This window comes from Parus major, chromosome Z, assembly GCF_001522545.3.
Source record: "Parus major isolate Abel chromosome Z, Parus_major1.1, whole genome shotgun sequence".
Taxonomy (NCBI): Eukaryota; Metazoa; Chordata; class Aves; order Passeriformes; family Paridae; genus Parus; species Parus major.
Window position 1 is genome coordinate 69,719,463 of NC_031799.1, and position 22,452 is coordinate 69,741,914.

Genomic DNA, 22,452 nt, shown 5'->3' on the forward strand with positions numbered 1-22,452 from the left:
TTAATGGTTAAACTTCAAGGAGTGACTTTATTCCTTTTAGGGAATGGGGGAAAAAAAAATAAAGTTGCATGTCAGCAATTAGTGTTTTGTCTTGTGATACCTTGATCATGCTCAATCCTGCCCTCTGCATGAAGCTGAGCACCATGCTCTGAGCTTGTGTGAAACTGAAGAGGGAAACTGAGTTTCCCCTTTTTCCTTTTGCCCAAATCACTGGGATGCAAAGCAAACAAAGCACAGCAACAAGGAGTGATAGCTGGGGAATCTTTGCTCCCCATGGCAAACCAGGCTCACAAGCACCTGCCTGGTAGAGGAAACAGGCACCATCTGCTCTTCTGTTGCCATTTACTTAAGGGCTGGGGGGACTTTACAAAATCCACTGCAATGTGTTAAATAACCAATTTTAGCAGGCAGTGGGTTTCCCCTGTGGAGTGATGGTGTGGCACCACAGGTTTACTAGAAGCACTCCAATTCTTGGTGGCAGCAGGCATCTGCTGTCTGATTAAGATTTGCAGGAGCAGGTCTCCAGTGGCCAGTTTCAACATGGATTTAACTTCACCGAGGTCAGAGGTATAACTTGAGGGAGGACCTTTCTCGTCCAAGATCTTTAGTTAATAGCATCCTGTTAATTATGACGGAGTGCCGGGCTCCCGGCGAGTCCCCTGCCAGCCCTCAGACATTAACCACTGGCTTGGGGGCCATTTGCTGGGGAATCTGGCAGAGATGTGCTTTGTGCCTAAGCTGCTCTGCTGCTGCTGCCTGAATTGCCTGAAAGGCTTTTGCATGGAGAGGAGAACTGCTGCTCCAGGAGAGGTCTTCATCTCTTCTGCCCTTCAGTCTTTTGTCTGGTGAAACTCACGGCTGCATTTAAAGTAGACAGTGTTCTTCCCACCACACATTTTAATATTTTTCAAGTGGGTAGGCCAGGGGTGCAAAGAGTTTCTGTTGTCTTTTTGATGGGTGGTGGTGGCTTGTATTTTCTTTGTTTGTCTGGTTGGTTTTTTTCCTCTTTCTGGCTGTTGGAGCTGGTTTGTTTGGGTTATTTCTTTGCATAATTCTCTTTACATGTTGCACATGTGCACTGTAGCTCATGAAACTGCATTTACCTCCTACTTTTGGACATGCCTTTTTGACCTGAGTTAAATCCTTTCCTTAGTGAAAATTTTTGTCCTTCAAAGCAATTCTTCCAGTGAAAATGGTGTAAACTTACAAATTTACATTGCTGAGAGAAGAATAAATCCTCTTGACTTTAAGCTGATGTCTTCCTAGATTTTTAATTGTCAGCTAAATGTGGGGCTGTCAATCTGTGTTTAGGAAAGGCGAGCAGAGTCCAAACCTGCAGGTTAACACAATAAATCAGTACATTATTTGTGCAAACAGGTGATTTCTGCACAGATTTAAAACAGACCAGTGGGATACAAGCAGCACACAACCAGTAGATGACATATATTTTATACAGTGCATCAGAGAAAGCTAAAGAATACATTGCTTGGTTGTGCAAAATTAGCAAAGACCTGAAGTTGCAAATAATATATTGAAAGACAAGTTTGGTGAGAAGGGTTGGAGAGAAGGAAGGAAAAGAAGGAAGGGAACAAGACAAAAGAAATGGAAATCAGATCCCTTGCCAGCAAACTGGCTGCATTTTGACTAGAAGGTGCTGTGGTTACAGAGAACTAAAGGGGATGTGTAGGTGAATAGAGCAAAAAGCTGTGCTGAAAGATAATAATTACTGCAGGATTAGACATGGATAATTTTTCTGTTATGTTTCTAATGGAAACTCCAAACGCAGCAACAGGAAACCCACACCAGTAAAGACATAAAGGAGAAGAATTTCAAGTGGAGAGACATACTGAGGTGGCTTACACCTGAAACAAAACTCCCCATAGAGCTATCCCTGCAAGAGGAGGCACTGGGAAAGGAAAGGAGCTGTTGTTTGCTGATCTCGAATAAATGTCAGAAATACAAACACACATTTTTGAAGTGTAAAGCAGGAGCTGTTCTCACAAAGACATCTGTTTGCTGACAAGGCTTGTGACCACAAACATAGCATTGTCCTTTCCAAAGGCATGAGTGCAGAGACAAAGAAAGCACAGCCTGAAGGAGTAGGCTGGGTTTATTTCTCCACCAATTACACCACTAACAGGACAAGAGGGCATGTTCACAGCACCAGCTCTGGGTGTTAACCTGCTTTCCTGGAGTGCTGTGCAGGGGGCTGTCTGCAGCAGGAGGAAGACAAGAAGCAGACTCTCTCTTGGTATTTGTAGCTGAGATGTAAACAGATACCCAGTGAATACTGACCCATACGGCAGAATTACCATGAACAGCCCCAAAGGCTTGGCAAAATACAGTCCAGTCAACCCATCAGAAGAAACAAGGAAGCCCAAATAATTTTCCCTATGTTACAAAAAATAACTACCTTTGTACAGATAAGTATGTCTTCAGAAGAAAAAAAAAAAAAAAAAAGGCAAAGAAAAAAAACTCAATCAAAACAGAAGACAAAGAAAGAAGCAGGTGGCATTCTGCATTTCACATGGATCTGAACAGCTGCTTGGAAGAATAAATCTCTAAAGGCAAAAGTTTTGCCTTGAGCACTGAAAACATTGCAGTACAGAGAAGCACTGGAAGACAATGTTTAAATCTGTACCACTGATGTGGTAGTGTTCTTGTCAGAAAGGTACATGCAACATGTTTGAGGTAGGTGAAAAGCACCAGGCAGATTTGTTCCCACAGCACAGAGCAAAAATGGTACATGGAGTAGCAGAACAATTAAAAATAAATGTATAAAAAGAGAGCTATAATCCCCATTTGGGTCAAGCAATGAGTCTTAATGTAAGTCTACAAAATATGAGAAAAACTCTCAGCAACCTGGAATATAAGGGTTTGGTTTTTAAAGGAGCCTCTCATGAAGCAAGGCCATTTTGATGAGAAAATTTTCTCATCCCCTAAAGATATGACAGCAATTTCAGACTTCTACCAAAATAGAAATGTATTAGCAATGTAAAGGCCAGGGTCAAGAGGAGCCTGTGTCAGCATGAGCAGCCATTTACAGCATAAAGGGGTGTGCCAGTACTGGCTGCATCCCTGACCAGAGATCTCTGAGCACAGCTGTAATTGGATTTATAGTACTGCAGCTGTGGTCCCCTGGCAGCTGGCAATCCGTGATGGATTGGAACTTGAAGGAGCTGGGCAGGAACTTCCCTGCCTTGGCTCCCTGACAGGGCATCTCAATTTAATTGTGAGTCACATTTGTGTTTCTTTATTCCTTTGGACTTTTACCATGTAATTTGGTGAACCCCGAGTGTCTTACATGGTGTAAGGCTGCTTCAGATGGAAACAGAATCACAGCTGGGCTGTCATCCCAAAGTTTCCTCTTCCTGAGGATGAAGGATGCTATTCCCTCTGCTCCCCCCTCCCCTTTATGGGACTACTACTTTAAAGAAGGGCTTGCCAATGAGTATAAAAAGCTGAGGTTTTCACATGCTTAAAAGGGTAAGTGGAAACATTTGTCCTTTAGTCTCTTGGCTGTGGATAGCTCTTCCCTGCTCCAACTGTCTGTGTGCCATTGGCATAAAGAGCTGCTTCAGGAGACAGACCCCTCCATTTCTGTGGGAGAGAAGGGAAGACAGTTTCCCATGGTGGTGGGAGAACAGTTAGGGCAACAAAAAGAACTTTTGGCAATTTCTCTGGTAAACAGCATTTAAAATCACTGTGCACCCCTTGCCTCAGTACTCTCTGCCAGTTCTGCTCTGGGCATGGGGCTCCCTTTGCTTGGCTCTGTGAGGGTGGACAGGGGAGCAGTTTTGTCTGGGATGCCAGCACATTTTGTAGGAATCACACTTTCCCTCATGCACTTATCGTTTAAGTCTTGGCATTTCTGAGAGGCTAAAGCAGAAGCCAGACTGAAAAGTGTGGCACCAGCAGTGAGCAGCCACTGTGGGCTGGGCAGGGAACCAGATGGGTGCAGCCCTGGAGAAATAACCAGTCACACAGGTCTGTGGTGTTGGCTGGCTGCTCTCCTAAGTTCCATGGTGAAGTCCACCTGGCTTAGTTTCAGGCAGGAATCACCAAGCTTGGGCTGGCTGGGTGCAGACTCCAGGGAGGTGTGAAATGAGGCTGGGAAAGCATGGATGTGTTCTGCACTGGGTCTGGCTGCTTTCCTCCCGTAAGAAGTGCCTGTGTGGCTCTCACAGAGCCTGGTGGGATGACAGTGTGTTTTCTGCTGGGAATTCTGTTGCAGGGAAACCCTGAGGAGCCTGGAGAAGCTGGGCTTGCAGCAGCACCAAATGCTTATAAAAGGGAATTAAACTCCTTTACCTCCTTTGTGAAGTTTTTACTGAACTCTGGCATCCAGTTGCATCTCTAATACTTCTGATTATGACTTTAGGGTGAATCTGTGAAGGACATGCAGGACAAGAGCACCAGCCAGGGAGGGTAAAAATTAGAAGCCTAGCACCACTACTCTGTGCTTGCCACTGGTCCAGAGGTTACAGAGCCCATAAAAAAGCAGCCTGTGTGAAAGCCAAGGGTATCCAGCATTCACTCACCATCTCCTTTTCTTTGCAGCAGCTTAAGAATGACAAGGAAGATCTTCACCAACACCAGGGAGAGGTGGAGGCAGCAAAATGTTAACAGTGCCTTTGCCAAGCTGAGGAAGCTTATTCCCACCCACCCACCAGACAAAAAACTGAGCAAGAACGAGACACTCCGGTTGGCCATGAGATACATCAACTTCCTTGTCAAGGTCCTGGGAGAGCCAGGCCTGCAGCAAACAGCAGTGGCAGCTCGGGGCAGCATCCTGGGATTCTTCCAGCAAGCCCCACACTTGCAGAGCATGGAAGAGCTGACACTGATTGAAAACTGTGGTGTCTCCTGTCCTGGCATGAGCAGCAATATAGCGGAGTGTTGGTCGGAGGCATCATCTCCCTAGCAGACAATGAGATGTGCAGTCTCTGTGTTAGTGTGATAGTCCCTCTCTCCTGGCAGAATCTGTGGGTTGCTCTTCCATGTATTGTGATTATTTATTAATATTTATTGCTATTTAATTTGCATTTTTATTTAATAGGATAGGAAATCCTTGGTTGTGCAAAAATCTGGAAGTCAAGACAGAGAACTTGTGGTCTCTGGGAGCTTGGAAGGACTCACTGCTGTCATGGCAGAGTCCAAGCCAGAACAATCTTCTGCCCAGATCTCCTCCATAAATCAGGGCACAGAAATTCCTTCAGTGCTTCTGACAGGGAAAGAGATTATTCTCCCATGCTATTTCAAGGAAACACTATTGAGATGACGAATTATGACAGCACCACAAAATTTGTCCACAACAAACATCTAACCTCGGTAGTGAAAGATTTTGAGATAGGTGATATTTGACACAGACCTCCATGAGTTGTTCTAGGGACTAATTGCACTAACTCTTGAACTCGTGGATCTTATTTCTAGCTTGATTATTTATTTTTTTTTAAATGTAAGTCCTAGCCCTTGAACCTGGCTACATCTTTCTTCATCAGACTGGAGAGATCCCTTACATCTGAGCAAAGCACATTAAACAAGACTAAATGTTAGGTTAAAGCAAAAAGTGACAATTTAAAATGACAAAATACATAGTCATAGATGAGTTTCAGAGGGTTCAATAGGCAAAATAAATCTCCTCCATAGCAGTGTGCACGTGAAGGAAGATGGTCAACTATGCCCCAGCTGCCTTAAAAGTGCATCAAAGAGGTTGTTGACTCAATGACTTTGTTCTTCTGTAGGAGCTGTAGCAATGGGAGAGGTCCTCTTTGGGAGGGAGGTCCCAGGACAAAGGCCTCAGTGATGCACTGTGAAAACCTTTATGGACAAAACTAAGTCTATGGTTATGCATGTATACCTCACTGACTGCCCTGAGACTCCCTGCTTCCACCTGCTCTAGCTGAGATTCTCCCACCTGGACACTATCCCAAACGGGCCAGTGAAGCAAGGACAAAGAAACTGGTGTAAATATCTTCCATTTGTGAGTCACTTCTCTGTAGGAAAAGCACCAACCATCACACTGTATAAGCTGCATGACAAGAGGTTTCATGAAAGTGGCCACTAGGTAGGTTATTGTTGCCCACAAAAAAATATAATTTAATTTCCTGACTGAGTTATAACCCATGCCAGCCAAGGCCTGGTCTGCTTATGTGACTTACAAGCAGCCCAAAACAGCAGAGAAAATGCCACCAGGTTTAAGCAGAGTGGCTTTCTGGTGAGATCCTGCTCCCACTGACACAAGTGCCTCTTGATTTCCATGTGGACCAAGGCACATGTCAAGGCTTAGAAAAACAATTGTTCCTGACTGGTAAAGAAAATTAGCTCTAGTAAGCCAAGGCATGTCCCTGGGCTGTTTCTATTTGTTCATGAGACAAAGAGGTGCTTTCAGAAAGCAGAACTAGGGTTTGTGCATGCTGCATGTACAGCCTTTCTGCATGAGGGGATTTGGCACCTGAAGCTGAGCTGCCTTTCAAAGCCTCACCAAGCACCAGGTGCACCAAAGAAGCCAGGGCTGGCTCCTGCTATGGGAATGTTGAGCTGTCCACAGCATTGGCAAAAGCCAAGGTCTGACATGAGCACAGCTCAGCCCATCCAGCGCTGGTGCTGTAAGGTACAGGCATGCCAGTGGACAGATTTTGACCAAAAGAAAGAAAGAAAAAAAGAATAGAAAAACCTGAAAGGGCTCATGTTGATTTGTTTTCCATTCTGAACACTGCTAATAGTTTGCTTATCCCTGGGTTTGTGAGCTATCAGGACTGCCCTGGGGAGCAGCTGAGTGGAAGGGCACTCAGAATCCTTCGCATGGTTCATTTCTCCTCACCTCTGCCCACCTTAACGTGACTAAATGGGGCCACAGCCCCCTCTGCATGGCACCCCAAAGGTAATGAGCCACATCCTCCTCCCAGCTTACCTCCAGCTTGCTGGACTTGCAGCAGGACAAATTAGTCCAAGTAAAATCACAGCACTTCCTGCTGAGGCGTGGTGCTGCTGCTGGGTCTATCAGTCACTTGCTGTCCTAGGAAACACACATCACCAAGGCACTGAGGAAAAACATCTTGTGAACAGCTGTCATGTTGGGAAGGGGAAAAAAAAACTGGCAATTTTGTAACATAACATGCTTGTTGTATTTTCTAGGCTAAAAATCTTCCCTTCTTGTTATTGCTTTGGGTATCACTGTTTTCTTTGATCTCCTTTCAGCTTAGGGGCTTCCTACTGTCACATCCAGCAAGTATTTCCCTAGATCTCTCTACCAAAGATTTCTTTTTTTGGTCAAGTTTCTTCTTTGTGTTTTGGGGATTTCTTATCTGTGTCATCATGAACAAATACGGTGCAACTGATAACACTTTGTGCTATATGATGTTATTTAACACCTAATATATTCCAAATAAATTATTTAAGAAACTGATCTTAGTTGCTCTAAACTTCTCTAAAATTTCATTTTACATTTGCATACCACTTGGTAGAGGATCCCAAAGACCTTAGGATGTAACTTCCAGCAGAGGATTCTTCTCCTGTCTCTTATGCAAGAATCCTGGTGGTAGAAACAACATTATCAAATGATGAATAATGACAGGAACTCTTTGTTTATTACAATTTCTTACACTTTTAGTTCATATTGTACTTCCATCTATGTGCTAAGAAGATTTTGACTGGCTCTTGAAAACGACAAATAACTAAAATACCATTGTGCAACATTCCAAACATTCACAATTCAAAAGATTTTAATCAACTTAATTTTACAAAGCATAAGACACTCTAAAGAATTAATTTGGAGTCCACTGTTATCTGGAGATGCTCAGATAGGCACAACCTAAAGATTCAAACAGGAGTCCAGGTTCAGATAAAAATTAATTCAAAATTGAGTGGAGCTTAGGATATAAAGCTGTTCTTTCTAGCTAACATCTGGTGAGAACAATCCAATCCCCAACTGAATCTGAGGCTGGGAGAGGGGTAGCAAGCACCAGGGTGACAGAAGCAGAAGTTGTGAGGAAGAAATGGGAAATCACTGGATCCCAGGGACAGTTTCAGTTTCATGCTTGGCTGGATGTCTCACATCCCTGAGAGTGTTCTATGGACACCAAGAGAGCAAGTTCTACACCAAATGTGTGTCAGGAAAGCATAGCCTCAATGAATAATATACAAAATTCATGAAATCAGAAAATGTGAAGTTTGAAGTGCATTTATGTGTGATGTCCAGCACGTATTGATACTAAGCAAGACAATGTCACCTTAGAGAGAGCCCTCTGCTTCCAGAAGGTGATGCCAAAGCTGAGAATCATGTGACAATCCCTCCTTTGGAAGTGAGCATGGTACAGCCATGCCACTACAGTGCTGTCAGAAAATGGACCTGTGCCACAGAGATGTATCAAGTTTTTTGGAGCTGGCTGAAGATGTCTCAGATATGTTGTTGCAGTGGCAAAACCTTAGTACAAATGACAAAAATATCCCTAGTCCCAAGGACCCTATGTCCCCTAGTTGTAACTAGCAGTGCTGAATTGGGTTGTACATACAGCATTTCTTTTATTTTAATTTTTTTTTTTTTTCTGTGAAGCTGTGGCTGTTAATATTGCAAGGAAGACCAGCTAAGGTGGCATTTTCTAGAAGCACCCTTGGTATCTCCTGGTGAGACACTGAGGTTTTTACACTTTACTTGAAATTTCTAACAGGATCAGTGGAAGAATACAGCTTCACATTTCAGCTCAAATGAGGATTACTTTTTCCAGAGGCAGGAAAGAAGTTCTGCCACTGTTCACCTGTCAGAGAGCCTAAGGGAACTGACACCCATCACGTCCACCTTCTCAATATCCCCATTGTGGCTGTGGAATATGATTGAAGTTGGATATTTAGGCTGGGTAAGGAAAGGAGCAAGTTGCACATGTATCTTGAAAGGATGCTGTAGTCTTGTGCACAAATCCCAGTGATGGCCAGCCTGTGGTTAGAGGAAGGGCAAGTCTGCAGTCTGGGTTTTGGCTTGAGATTCTGTGGATTCAGATCCTGGGGGAAGTGAACATGCTGTGCCTGGCACTGGACAATGCACAGTGAGGTCCCACATGTGTGGTGCCTCGTGGTTTCAGGAGCATTGACCATGTTGAGAAACACTTTGTGGTGAGGTGTGTACTTGGCAGCCTTGTTTGCTGTACCTTGTCTAAATCAGTGGGGAGGAAGGTACAATGAGCATCACAGAGCAGGACTCACAGGATTCCTGAGATAGCCACATTAAATGGCAAAACAGAGTTGTTTTAGGACACTTAAGATCTATCCTAGCACCTGGTTCTAAACAAAAAGTAAAGGTGCAGCACTAACGTGTTTCACAGGCATATGATTCATGAACCATTTAGCAACTTATCTTCCAGTATGTAACCAGCTTCTACAAATTTCTTTGCTGCTAGGGGATGCTATGCAATGACCATGGCTAAAATAGCGTGAGCAAGGCAGATCTGGCTTTGTTCTTTGAAGGCTGGGTGATGAAAGGAGGTGGAGAGAATGGACGACTTAACTACTGACCTGTGGGGCAGGGGTCACTAAAGGTCATTGACACAGTGACAGAGTCTAAATCCACCACTTTTCAAGGGTGTAATTGTATTTTTAATACAGCAGGTGCTGAGAGAATCAGAGGGGAGAAGGTACGTGGAAGAAACAGCTCAAAAAAGTACTTGGGTTACTGAAGGTAGAGACTGCCCTGTGTCCAGTCAGTATCTATATTTGGTTGAATTTATTCACTTTTGTTCCCTCTGTAAGCCATGGACAGCATTTTCTTTGCACTGACTTGGTCCAGCTCCTCTCTGTAAGGAACAGAGCATCATCCCATTGTATTCTCACTCCACTCCCTTTCCGTATGTGCACACAAACACACATCCCACCCCTCTACAGTTTGTTTTGCTGCCTTGGATTGCAAACCCAGCAGAGCACAAGAGAGGACCCTGTGACAAACTCCTTTTGGAGAAGAGACACCTCAGCACTGAGAGCCAGAAAGAGAGGCAAAGAGCAGCCAGTACATCTGTCCCGCTCAGTGTCAATGTCACAAAACAGCAAGATGTTCAGGATGAAGGGCAGGAAGAAGTCAGTGAGACTTCTGTGGATTCAGATGAAGTCTCTCACTTTCATGCTGGCATGCAATGAGGTACTCACAAGCACAGAGCAGCAGAGGTTTCCCTGCATACACCTCTCTGCAGATGTCTGGGGCACAGTACCTTAGAGCCGGGGAAGGTCCCTCACTTTCTGTGAAATTCCCTGCTCTACACCTTTGAAGACAGACTCTTAGGTAGCCTAAAACCTTAATGAAAAGCTAAAGGATGACAGGCTGCAGTCAGTAAGACTCCAGGGAGGTGTTCAGCTTCCAGCCCTGTCTGTAGACATTGATTAGCATTGATTTTCTCTTGGTGACTGCATTTGGCAAACCCTGGCAGACAGCACTGCTCAGTCCTGGAGCTGAGAAAGGCTGAGAGCAGACAATATTAACCCTGCCTTCAGATCACAGCAGAATTGCTGTGCTCTGATACATTGATTTACAACCAACCAGAATGTAACCCACGAATTCCCTCAGCTCAAGACTTCACAGTGCTAAATTCCAGCTTTAAAAAGCTTTAGACTTACTGGAAATACCTGAACTCTCAAGAGGAAACTGCAATGCCTAAAAGCACCTTGAGTGAAGGCTATCAGACCTAGTTAACCACAGGATCTCTGACCGGTTGACCGTGATCTGAAATATTTTACTGCCTGTAGGTTAAAAGATATTTCAGAAGGAAGAATCTGGTCCTGCTGAGAGGCTTTGCAGTGATCTCTGTGGGACTGTATGGCAAAAAGTCAGCTGCCAGTTGAGAGTTCTCTATGAGAGTGAGGCTGGCAGATTGGATTTGCCAAGAGCACTTGGTGCTGGCACAGCCTGCTTGGGTGGGAAATATTCCCACCACTTGAAAGACAACTGAAATAACTCAATACTGAAGGGAGCTGCCTGCTTTGGCTCTTCCTCCTGAGCTGTGCTGCAAACATTTTTCCCAAATTTTCAGGCAGAAAAGGCAGCCAGCTGCTGTCTGGTGAACATGCCCAGCCACTGTGCTTGGCACAGGAGAGCCCAATCTCAAAGGCCACATTTCTGCATAGACATGTGGAATGCAAACAGGTGCTCCTCAGCTCTCAGGTTTAGAAGTGAGAAAGTCATGGCAGGTAACTTCAGCAGCATAACTTTACCTGTCAATTTTGAATGGAATAGCTGAGCAGATACAGAAAATACAAAGAAAACAGACATGTCTGTCTTTATATCTTTCTGTCTATTATCTATTGATCTATATTACCTTTATCATCTCCTTGAAATCCATTTAAGTGTTTGCAAACAAAAACACACAAACTTTGCCTTTATAATCAAAATAATTCTACTTTCAGACTAAAGAATAATTTAAGTGAAAAAAATGGAAACAAGACAGATTGCCAGTGAAAGCATGGAAGATGAATTAACCACGCCTGACATAACCTGGATGGACACTACACTTGTTGTAGGGACACAAACTTCTTTTCTATGACTCCAGTATATGTCATCTGCAGAAAACAGAGTAACATCACCTTGTTTCTCTTATATCTGACAAGTAATTCAAACTGCCAGTTCAGTAATTCTGACGTAGTAGCTCCTATTAATCTCAAATATTTGTCAAAAGCACAGGCTCCTGAACCAAAACAGACATACATTGATTACATGTTTCTGATTATCAAATATGTTTTTTATTTCCCTCAACAGTAGAGCTGTAAGTTGCTAAAGTAAAATTTTTAAATTCAAAGAATTTAAAATACTGCTAAGATAATAGTTGTAAAAAAAAAAAAAAAAAAGTTTATCTGCTATTTATCACAACTTAATCAGTTAAATATTTCCAGCAGCTCTCTGTGTGGTGCTGTTAAGATAAATCAAACCAAAGACAGTACTTCTTGAAAACTGGAGGTTTAAGTTAGGCAGGAGCTTGTCATAAATACTGCCTCAAAGCTTGACTTACCCTGACATTCATGTTTCCTTTTATCCTGACTCTCTGAAGCACTGAAAAATTCTAGTGCTGGAGCTGTCCATAAGACTCTTGATCTCAAGGGCTCAACTTGAAACATTTTAGGGTTGCCATGATTGCTTTTTGGGGTGTTTTTCTTGTAATCTCTGTCCATATGTGCTTTTAAGATACATCAGAAAGACAAGGGTGACTGGTCAGACAATTCAGCTGTAAGAGCTGGTAGTAGAAGCAGCCTGAAGATACTTTTAAAAACAGGAACCTTCAAGTAATTTAATCCCATGTTCCTGAGTACACAGGCATATAGAGCCCCCAGCTGCTTTTAAAACCTGTGGCTACCAATTTGAGTCTTGAGTCCTCTGGGGGCATTCATCTCCCAGCATGGGCAGAAAAAAGAGAATTAGGGCAGGCACTAAGGCAATCAAGCAGATTGTTTACTACTCTTAGCAAGGCAAGTCCACTACAGAAAATACCCAGGAATCGACCTCCCCCACAACAGACACATAGCCTGCCCCTAGACAGATGTTTTTTTTTCCCTACCACTTCTTATCAGTCTCCTGCAGAAACTCTAAAAGTCTTATCTTGATAGGCCAGATTACCAAGATGATCTGCTCTCCATGATGAATAGAAATCAAACTGTTTTTCTGAGTCAGAGGAGAGAGATCCTCTCCTCTCCTCTCTGCTCTGCTCCGCTCCCCTCCCCTCTCCATCCCAGCTCTCCTGTCATCCTTTCAGTGTCCTTACCCTCCCCCCAAGTAATTCCTATGCTTTAATACCATCTAAGAGTCCTTAGTGAGAAGAGGATCTGCTTGCTATGCAGGTGCAAGTTTTCAGCACCACAGCACAACAGCAATGCCACCCGCTCTGCCCTCCTCAGGGCTTCTCTTTGTGAGCCACTTTTTCTTTTCTTCCTTTTCAGCTCCGTGCTGAACAACCCCATGCAGATAATCTGATTATGCTAATTTGTACTTCATGAACCCAAAGTAAGGGGATCTGCGAAGGGTGAGTTGGGCTGGGGATAAGGGTGGTGAGGGCAGGAGAGAGGTTTGGGAGGGGGGTGCACAGACAATGGGTTCAAGTCAGTTAACAAAAAACGCCGTCTGTATTGCCAAACAAAGCACACTCCGGGTAACCCCTTGCTGCTCTTGACAATTTAGAGTGTCCCAAACTGGCCTGCGCCACTGAGCAGAAAAGGGAACATGGAGAATATACAATGAAGGGGCACAATGAGAAGTCTGTCTGCTGTTGAATGTTGCTTTTTTTTTTTTTTTCCTCCTTAACTAATCCTTCCCAGAAGTAGTAGTTGAAGTACGGTCCACAAATTGTTTGTCAGATGGTAGCTATGGCATTAGACAGTTTCTGAGCACACACACCCTCATCTGTCCAATTAGACTGACAATGCACTCGAAATTTATTGAATAATGGGCAGTGACTTTGCAGACACAAGCTCATAACTCATAGGTTGGACTTTTTCCTCTGCAGGAGCTAACAGAATCCCAGTTTGATTTTACATCATCTTTGCTGTAGCTGGAACTGGCCAGGAAACAACCCTGAGAAAAAAATATATAAAGGGTATGGGAAAAAAAATTCAAGATTAAAGCAACCCCAGAATTGTTTGCACTGGCAGAGACCCCCTGACATCATCTAGTCTAGGCCTTCTGCTCAAGCCATATCACCTAGAGTTGTTTGCTCAGAACTGTACCCAGTCAAGTATCTCCACATATCCTTTGTTATTACACGGGAAAATGGGAGAGAGAAGGAAGAGAATAGCTCTGCACTCTGCCTGAAATAGGACAGCTCCTCTTTCTCATGCAGAACAGACTGTTTGTTCAGTCCTGCACCTCTAAGAAGAATGCCTCTGGACACCATTTTATGAAAGCTAATGGAAGAGGTAAAATGACTACCCTGAAGCTGCCATCTGAGGTCTAGTCTTGGGTTCAGTTGCATTTGCATTAGGGTATTACATGAAGTTTACCTGACAGGGTAATATATTTTGTAGTATCTTGCCAGCATTGCTCTTCTTTATTTGAGATCTCATTTGCTGAATGTGCAGTGCCTCACAAGGCATGTATCAGTACTTAATAAAATTAGCTCTAAATAACACTGTGAATGTAGCAACTCAGCAAAGCAGCAGAAAAAAAGGTACCAGAAATGTAAGATTACCGGGTTAAATTCAAGTATAAAGAGTATTTTGAAATTGTCAGATGTTGGAAGCATCTGTGTTCACTGTATGCATGGAAACATGCCTTGCTTTTCTCTCTTTTCCCTGAGAAGCAGGGAAGCTTATCAGATGTGATCCAAACCAAACAGTATTTTTATGAGCTGTGTAACATTTCATATAAATAGATCTGATTAAAAAACAACTTTAAATCTGAGACACTCAGCAATCCCAGATCCTACGCTCCCTGAATGCTAGATGCCTGGAGCTCTTGGAACGCTTAAAATCCACTGATATCTAATGAACTTTAAAGATCTGGGCTTTTACTGATATATGTAACACAGAAAAGCCAGTGAATGCGGACCTTACTGCATGGGACTAGTTTGAGCCCTGGTCATTTGTACTGTTTGAGGTCTTCCTGTATCCTTTTCTTCCCATCCACAGCAGCTCTTGGGTGAGACCAGACTGGCAAGGATTTGACAAAGTATATAAATACAGTAAGCAGCATAATCTTGGGGAGAAAGTTTTGTTCTGTCTCCTTGTCTTTCTCCTGACCTGAGGGACGACCTGCCCCAGATTACTGCTTTTCCTAGCTTTTTTAAATATAGTGAATTACAATAAGCAAGGATGTTTATTTTGCTGTATATGTGTGTATATGTATATATAGAGGGAGAGAGGGAGAGAGGGAGAGAGGGAGAGAGGGAGAGTTTAATGCAGTGGGCTTTGACCTCATTTGAAACTATTAAGTAATATTGTGACATATGATGTTAATATGTAATGAGAATATGTGAAGAATGTATTGACAGCTGTGATTGATTACAACCTTGAAACTAGCTAGCAGTGACTATTACTGACATGTGTTTCTGCAGGAAAAGAAAATCCTGAGCAGCTGGATGAAGCAGGCCCACAGCTGCTGCGTTACCTACCTGTGATGAAAGGCATGGTAGGTGTATTGAGCACCCAGTCCTGAGAGTCATGTACCCACTGAGTGGACAGGGAGGCTGCTCAGTGTTTGCTGGAGCTGAACCACAAGTCAATACAATCAAAAAAAGCTCACCCAGGGGATATTACAGGATAGTGACAGTACTGCACTCCTGCATGCCATTGAGGATGGGAAGTCACAACAGCAGGGAAAGGAATCCTTTGAACCTTGGTTGGATCAACAGGCAGTTGCAGCTTGTCTCAGTCCCATCAACTAATCAGTAAGAGATATATCTAATGATGCAGTAGAGAGATAAACAAGGTAATAGAAGTCAAAATCCACTCCTTTCAAAAAGAATGCTGTTAAGGAAGGAGATATGCTAAGGAGAGGCATAGCAGCCAAGATCCTAACTTTTGTTAATCCAAATTCAACTCCATGTGAAATCATGACTGAGTTTACTACTGCAACAAAGATACAAAATACTGTAGTATTTATTTTAAAGACATACAAGCTCTGTTTGTATACATCCATGGCCTGAAGCACACACTTTTGCCTACTTGTGTGTCCATGACCTAAGGGTAGACACCAGGGAACTCTTGGATAGAGCCAGCAGAACTGGCTACAGCTGCTACAGTCCTAGGCTTCACCTAGGAATGAAAACAGTGCTGCTGCTTCAAAGGCTGTAAGAGAAAATTTAAATGGATGCTTAAATACTTGTGAAAATCTAATCTGGCATGAGGGAGGATGGATCTGAGGTGGATGTAAGTCAAACAACACTGCTCCTCGGTTTAAAAAAGCCATTATTTCTGCACTTTGCAATTTAGATTGGCACTAACCAGCATGGAAGGAAAAAAAAACAACAGAGCAATGTTGTGTTAGAAGAAAGTTTGCTGTCTGAACTTCCTATGTTTTATTTTCTCAATTTTTTTTTCAGAAAATTTGAAAGGAGACAGGACCAGACCTTCTGTAGGAAAACTGGAAAAGGAGGGTAATTGGTGTGATGAAGCTGGAAGGTGAGAAAAGGTAAAGGTGGGGCCTGAGTATATGGGAATTGACTGAAGGCATGCATGCAGAAGTAAGGTGACAAAAGTGGAATGAATAATCAGATTCTCAAAGACTGACAGGTGTACTGAGCCATGAGTAAATGCTGATGACGGCATGGAGAAAGCAAGAAAATCAGGCAAGCTGTGGCGAGTGGTACTAAAAGAAATATGCAGGTTTGATGAATATATGGTGCTGGTGAGAGAGGAAACAGAGGAAAATGTTCTAGAAGATCAAAGTAAGCAGCTTGATGGGGATAAAAGACTGTTGGAAAACAAGGAAACAAGGCAGAAAACTGTGGAGCAGACCAAGAATTTGTTTGGAAGAAGACAGCAGTGTCACACATGGCTACAAATCTCAAACACAGAACAGAAAGTGGAAATATCCATTTCCATATTGTGACAAAACTTACTATTTTCACCTGACTGGATTTTGATGCACAGAATTGAGTCTGAGATAAAAAAACTTAAACTAGTAATGCATAGAAAGAGATTATTTCTAATTTCCTGATTTGGAGAAGAAAAGTAGGAGTTTTGATGCGTACTGATGAAATGTACTAAAGAAGTTGTCCTCCTTTTTTTCCCCTAAGGCACCATTTTTGAATTCCAGGCCACTGCCTGTAGGACTCCAATAGATATTACAAAATAAAACACTAAATAAACATATCCTACATTAAGCAGCAACTTCACCAGCGATACTTCCATCCTAAGTACACAGAACTTTTTTTCCAAACACAGAAATAGCAAAATCCTGCTGAAAAGTACTCTGGAGAATGTGCAGGTTGGGTAACTATTCAGCAGGTGTTTACAGTTGGGTTTTTTAAGGTCAGGATAGCATTCCTTGGGCAAGAGAGTCAGTTCAGGCTTGTGCTTTACCACACCAGTACCATCAGCTTGTACTGTCACAGTTCTCTCAGCATCTGTATACTTGGCTCAAGGATGAACAGGATTATTACAGGTGTTTTATTCCCTGCTGTCTTTAAATTATTGCTGAAATATCCAGGACAGCTGGAAAATTGATCAAATTTTAAGTTTTCTTATTTGTTACTCTACTTTTATTACACAGACTGTGTTCTGTGGTCTGATTTCTCTCTGGTGGCTTCCTCTGTTCTCTGCTCTGCTAAGATGCCACTCTGAATACACAGGACTCTCTCCCTGGTTACCAGCAAATTTAGAGAAACTGCTGCTCTTATTTCCTGCTGGAGCTGGAGGTAGAAAACTCACCAAAACACCTTTCTTGTTTAACTGCAGTGGTTAACATGCTTTCACATCTCAGTGCTATGAGATCCACCTCCACACCAGCTACCTCTGTGTTGTTTAACCCCAGCCACCAGCCCAGCCCCATGCAGCCACTGTCTCACTCTCCCACCAGAGGGACTGGAGAGAGAATTGGAAGGATTAAAGTTCACAGATTGGGATAACAATAGTTTAATAGGGGAAAACAAATGCTGCTCACACAATCAAAGCAAAATGAGGAATGAATTCCCTGCTTCCCGTGGTTGGTGTTCAGCCATTCCCAACAGAGCAGGGTCCCATCAGACAGAATAGTGACTTGGGAGGACAAATGGTATCATTCCAAATGTCCCCCCCATTCCTTTTTCCCTCCACTTGATACACTGAGCATGATGTCACATGGTCTGGAACACCCCTGGGGCCAGCTGGGGTCACCTGTCCAGGCGGGTTCTCCTCAGCATGAGGAGCAGCAAAGGCCTTGGCTCTGTGCAATCCCTGCTCAGCAATAACAAAAATATCTCTGTACCATCTCCCCTGAGTTCAGCACAAATCCAAAACACAGCCCCACACCAGCCCTGGAAAGGAAATGAACTTTACCCCAGCCCAAACCAGCACAACTCTGCTTTGGAGAGCAACACCTCAGGTGCAGTGACAGTGCAGTATTATACATTTGAGGACCTGACTAAAGATTGAAAGTTCAGACAGGTGCTGCTGATCTGCTGCAAAACACCATCACTAGAGGTATCACTCCTGTGATACATTAAAGGCATGTTGAAGAATTTGGGTATATCTACACAAGTTTCAGGCACAGTGGTAGTTGCATGGCAGATGCTGCTGGCCCAAGCTGTGACTTTTTTTTTGTGTCACTGTAGGTTTCTTGTGGTCACTGCCATTTTTTCATTTCCCTCCCTCTCCTTCTATGATCACGTACAAGATAGCCTGAGTATTTTTCGCTGCCTAGAAATGGAACAGATGCCACTCAGTGGGGATAATCCAGTACTGCAAGGAGTGAAAAAGATACATAGTTTTTAATCTCGTCAGCAGCTTCCCGGCTGCAGCTGCACGGACACAGAGCCCTGCGCAGGGAGAAACAAAATGATGCTGAGCTGCACAGAATGCAGCTTACGAATATATTGTGTCTTATTACCTATAAACTGGGGCAAGTAGATATTCTGCTCTAGAAAACAAACTCTGGTTTCTGTGTCTATGCACAAGCACAAGAGAAAATAAAATTTGTTAATGACAAAAGCTAGTAAGAGATCACTTTAACTAAATTAAGATCTCTTCATATAGATGAAATGAAGATGGAAATGGCCAGGAAATAGAAATGAGCTGCATGCACATGGGTCAATTCTCAGGGAGCAAATGAGTCACTGGATGCACAGAAAGGAACAGACATTGAGAATAGGAACTTATTCTGTGAATGTGGTATTGATAAAAGGCAAATCAATGAAAATAATAGCTGTCTATTCATAGCAAGCTGAAATGATTCTGGGAAAAGGTCAAGTGTTTGCTATGTTGAATGGCATAAATCTTTTCTCCAGAATGATTCTACAATTTCAGTTATTTCCTGAAATTAGATCTTGGTGGGCAAAGAACAAGTTCAAGAGCACCTGTGAAAGTTGCACATTTTCAGACTGCTTTGCTCAACTTCACCATACATTGTGCAAAACTTAGAGCCTTTAAAAGTTCTTTTCACCAGCATGTGGAAACTGAATGGAAGAGACAGAAACAGCTCAGGGAAAATTTAGTAGGGAAAGCCAGACAAAAATTCACAAACTAGTAAACTTAACCTCCACCTCAAGAGGGAGGAGAGAAAGAAAGGTTAATATGCAGAAAAGAGGAGAACAACAAACCTTAACAGTGTTCCATCAAGAACAGTGCCGAGTGGATATACCTTGGCTTCGTTGTGACAAAATTGTAGCTTTCCAGTGCCTAAAGGGAGCCTGTAAGAAAGATGGAGAGACAGTTTACAAGGGCACATAATGAGAGGACAAGGGGGAGTGACTTCATACTAAAAGAGAATAGGTTTAGATTAGATAAAAGGAATAAATTCTTCCTTGTGAAGGTGGGGAGGCCCTGGCACAGGTTGCCCCGAGAAGCTGTGGCTGCCCAATTCCTGTGGAAGTGTGCAAGGCCAGGCTGAATGGAGCCTGGGGAAAACTGGGATAGAGGAAGATGTCCCTGCCCATGAATGAGCTTTAAGGTCCCCTCCAACCCCAGCCATCCTATATCCTAATGTAGGATTATCATGTAATCCTGATTACATGAACTTCCTTCAGATCCTTTGAGTTAGCTAGTCTGGTGAACACAGAAAAAGCAAATGTCATATATCTTGGAGCTAGCAGACCTTTGAAAATGTTTCTCTTGGGTAGCTCACGAGCAAACCAGCTTTGCTAGAAATATTGTGGGATTGGTACAATGCTGGACACAGATCTTTAAGGAGGCAAAGTTAGCAATAGCCTTCACTATCAAAATGGATGCAAAGATGTATTTAAGGTGTTTCTGCTGAGCTCTGATACGATCTGGAGAACATTAATACCCTCAGTAACTGATGAACAGATGGCATCAACCTGGGAAAGCCCACATGTGGAACCACCGTACATACTGGTAATGCTAAATACTCTTGATGAGCTTCAGAAGTATTCACTAAGATAGAAAAAAGAGAAAAAAATATAATGTATCAGGGTAAGTGTATCGACCTGTGCATGAGATGCGCAGGGAAGCAGCGCAGGAAGGGCTCTGAGGGAGGCCACAACCCATCTCAAACCGTGCATGGAGCAGGACTATCAGCATTTTGACCAAAAAAAGGCAAACAAAAGGCACGGCAGGCACCTCGGCGAGCCTCGTTGCGGGGCTGAGGGAGGGCACTGGCCCGTGAGGCGCCGCGCCCGCCCCGCCCCGCGCTGACGGCGGCCCGGAGCGGCCAAGCCGCGTCCTAAGGGCTCTCCTGCCTCTCCCGTCCCGGGCAGCCGCTCCGGGAGCTCCGTGCCTTGCCATGGAGCTGTGGCAGGTGCCGCTGAGCTTCTCCCGCCTCCGCATGTTCCCTTTCTTCGACCTGGCGCATTATGTCGCCTCCGTGCTGGCGCTGAAGGAGCAGCGGGGTGAGCGGGGCGAGACGGGACGGGGCGGACACCCCACACCCCCACCCCAATGCCGGTGTTCCCCCGTGCTCCCCCGGCCCTGCTCCCCGTGTGTCCCGCGGGGTGCCCCGTCCCGGCAGGCTGAGGATGGGGGTCCCCAGGGGAGCAGCCGACCCGGTTACCCCATAGCCGTGCAAATGGGATTGTCTGCCGCTTGCATTAGCTCACCTGCCCATAAGCGATGTCTCACCTCCCGCAAAAGACACCCAGCCAAGCTTTACTTGCTTGCCAGAACTTAAGAGGCGCTGGCGAAAACAAACAAGAGTTTTGTTGGAAACCTTTTAATTTTTATTCAGTTATGCATTTGTTTCAGTTTTAAAGTCTCAGGAGTAGAAGGGTTGAGGCCCCTGGAAGTTCGGTTTATGGGTGCAGAGAAGGCACGTGTAACACAGGCCAATATCTCTGCCCAGAGCTGCATCTGAGAGGCTATTTTACATCCTTTGGTTTATGCCTTAAGGCCATTCTGCCTTGTAGGAAACAGCTCAGGACTCTCACGGGTGGGTCCTGTGCTAGTGGCTTGTACCCCAAGGATAGTAAAGTGAATTTAGCTAAGCTTTCCACTCCTGCTAATGAGGTTTTGAATGAAAGCACATCATGGCATTTCAGTCTCTACATGCTCTCTTCCAGAAAATCTTCTATACTGTGGCTGTTAACCCCAAGACTGCCTTTTATTTTTTTTTTTTTATTTTTTTTTATTTGTTTTGTTTTGATATTTGCTGTCACAAGTGTAACACTGTAGACACTGGCCTTGTTTCAGCGTTTAGAATTAAGCTGCTTGTGGTGTGGGTTTAGACATGTTTACAGTAACTGTGTATCCCAGGTGATAACTGTAGAAAACTGAGCTGGCTTTTGGGATTGTAGTGCAAATTTGGGAGCTGCTGCTTGCCTCAGATTTATAGGGCTCTGCACTGTTTGTTTAGTGAGAGCTTGTTCTTTGGTCCCTTTCTAAATGTTCTGAGGTGAATTTTGACCTTCTGCTGGTGAAATGCACTTAACAGACTGTGAAGACTGGTATAAAAATCCTTATGTATTCAAGAATCTTCACCAAACTTTATTAATGCTGCTAAAATTTTTAATGGGTGCTGTGGCATAGTGTAATGTGTCTGTTCCATTTAGAAATGAACTTTTTTGACATGATCATGCAATACCTTTAAACTTTTCTCTGGAATGGGCATACCTAAAGACCAGGATGAGAGGCCTCATGCTTTGCATCAGCATAGTTTTGGTGAGGCAACACTTATGGAAAGTAAAATTACTGTCAGAAGTTTGGTCAGATCCATGCTCCTATTTATTTTTTTCTTCTTGGCTTAATAGCTGGTAGTTCGGAACTCCTGAGTATTTTCTAACACTTGGAATTAATAAGTGTAATCCAGGTGCCTGCCTGCTGGCCTGTTTCTCACTTCCCAAGTGGTTTGAACTGAGTATTAAATCATAACTGAAATAGCAGTTATTATGAATACTCAGTATGGATATATTATTGTCAATTAACGCTGTCTAGGCTTTATGTTCTTCCTGGAAACTTAAAACAGTGGCTATATTTGACAGGGAAATAACGGGCCATGAGTGCCTGGTGGTGTAAGAAGTGTGTGGTCAAGTTACAGCTACATTTGCTTTATCCCAGATTACTGTCTCATTAAAATACCAACCCACCCCCACTGCTTAAAATCAGATTCAGTGTGGGCATTTGGACCATGGATGGGTGCACACTACCTGGGACTTTTCCAACCCTCCTGGTCAGGCTTTCTTGCCCGCTTGTGACTGGAAAACTGCAGAAGTGACAACCAAGTTGTTGCTTTCTGCGTGTTTTAAAAGAAGAGTCCTTGATTACTGCTTTTAGGATGGCTTAGGAGTTGCTAGTCTGTAACTCCAGCCAGTTGTAGAACTGGCAATTTTCTTCTTTTGGGATAGAGAGACAGCAAAAGGTGTTGATGTGCCATATTTGGTTTGTTTCTGACATTTTTTTGTGATGTGT

The 22,452-nt window shown here is 43.6% G+C and overlaps 2 protein-coding genes and 1 long non-coding RNA gene across 9 annotated transcripts in view; 2 read left to right on the plus strand and 1 right to left on the minus strand.

Annotated features, from left to right (window-relative positions):
* On the minus strand, positions 1 to 20,202 carry LOC107216323. Its single transcript, XR_001525486.3, has 5 exons — positions 20,040 to 20,202; positions 19,194 to 19,283; positions 7,457 to 7,534; positions 6,914 to 7,018; positions 1 to 1,333 (listed from the first exon to the last, which is right to left on the minus strand). It is a non-coding gene; the product is annotated as an uncharacterized LOC107216323 (long non-coding RNA).
* On the plus strand, positions 4,567 to 6,914 carry TAL2 (TAL bHLH transcription factor 2). Its single transcript, XM_033520430.1, has one exon. The coding sequence runs from the start codon at positions 4,571 to 4,573 to the stop codon at positions 4,922 to 4,924; it is 354 nt and encodes a 117-aa protein (XP_033376321.1). The 5' UTR covers positions 4,567 to 4,570; the 3' UTR covers positions 4,925 to 6,914.
* The window catches only part of TMEM38B (transmembrane protein 38B), a 20,726-nt gene continuing 10,897 nt past the window's right edge, over positions 12,624 to 22,452 (plus strand). Inside the window, exons 1-5 of one of the 7 annotated variants that reach the window (XM_033520427.1) lie at positions 12,624 to 12,804; positions 12,904 to 12,986; positions 13,800 to 13,875; positions 15,012 to 15,085; positions 15,999 to 16,077. In XM_033520427.1, coding sequence (XP_033376318.1) covers positions 16,065 to 16,077 — 13 coding nt within the window. In that variant the 5' untranslated portion in view covers positions 12,624 to 12,804; positions 12,904 to 12,986; positions 13,800 to 13,875; positions 15,012 to 15,085; positions 15,999 to 16,064. Of the gene's footprint in view, positions 12,987 to 13,799; positions 13,876 to 15,011; positions 15,086 to 15,998; positions 16,088 to 20,248; positions 20,442 to 22,452 lie in introns of those variants that run through there. The other 6 variants (XM_033520425.1, XM_033520428.1, XM_015653300.3 and 3 more) reach the window with 6 other exon arrangements.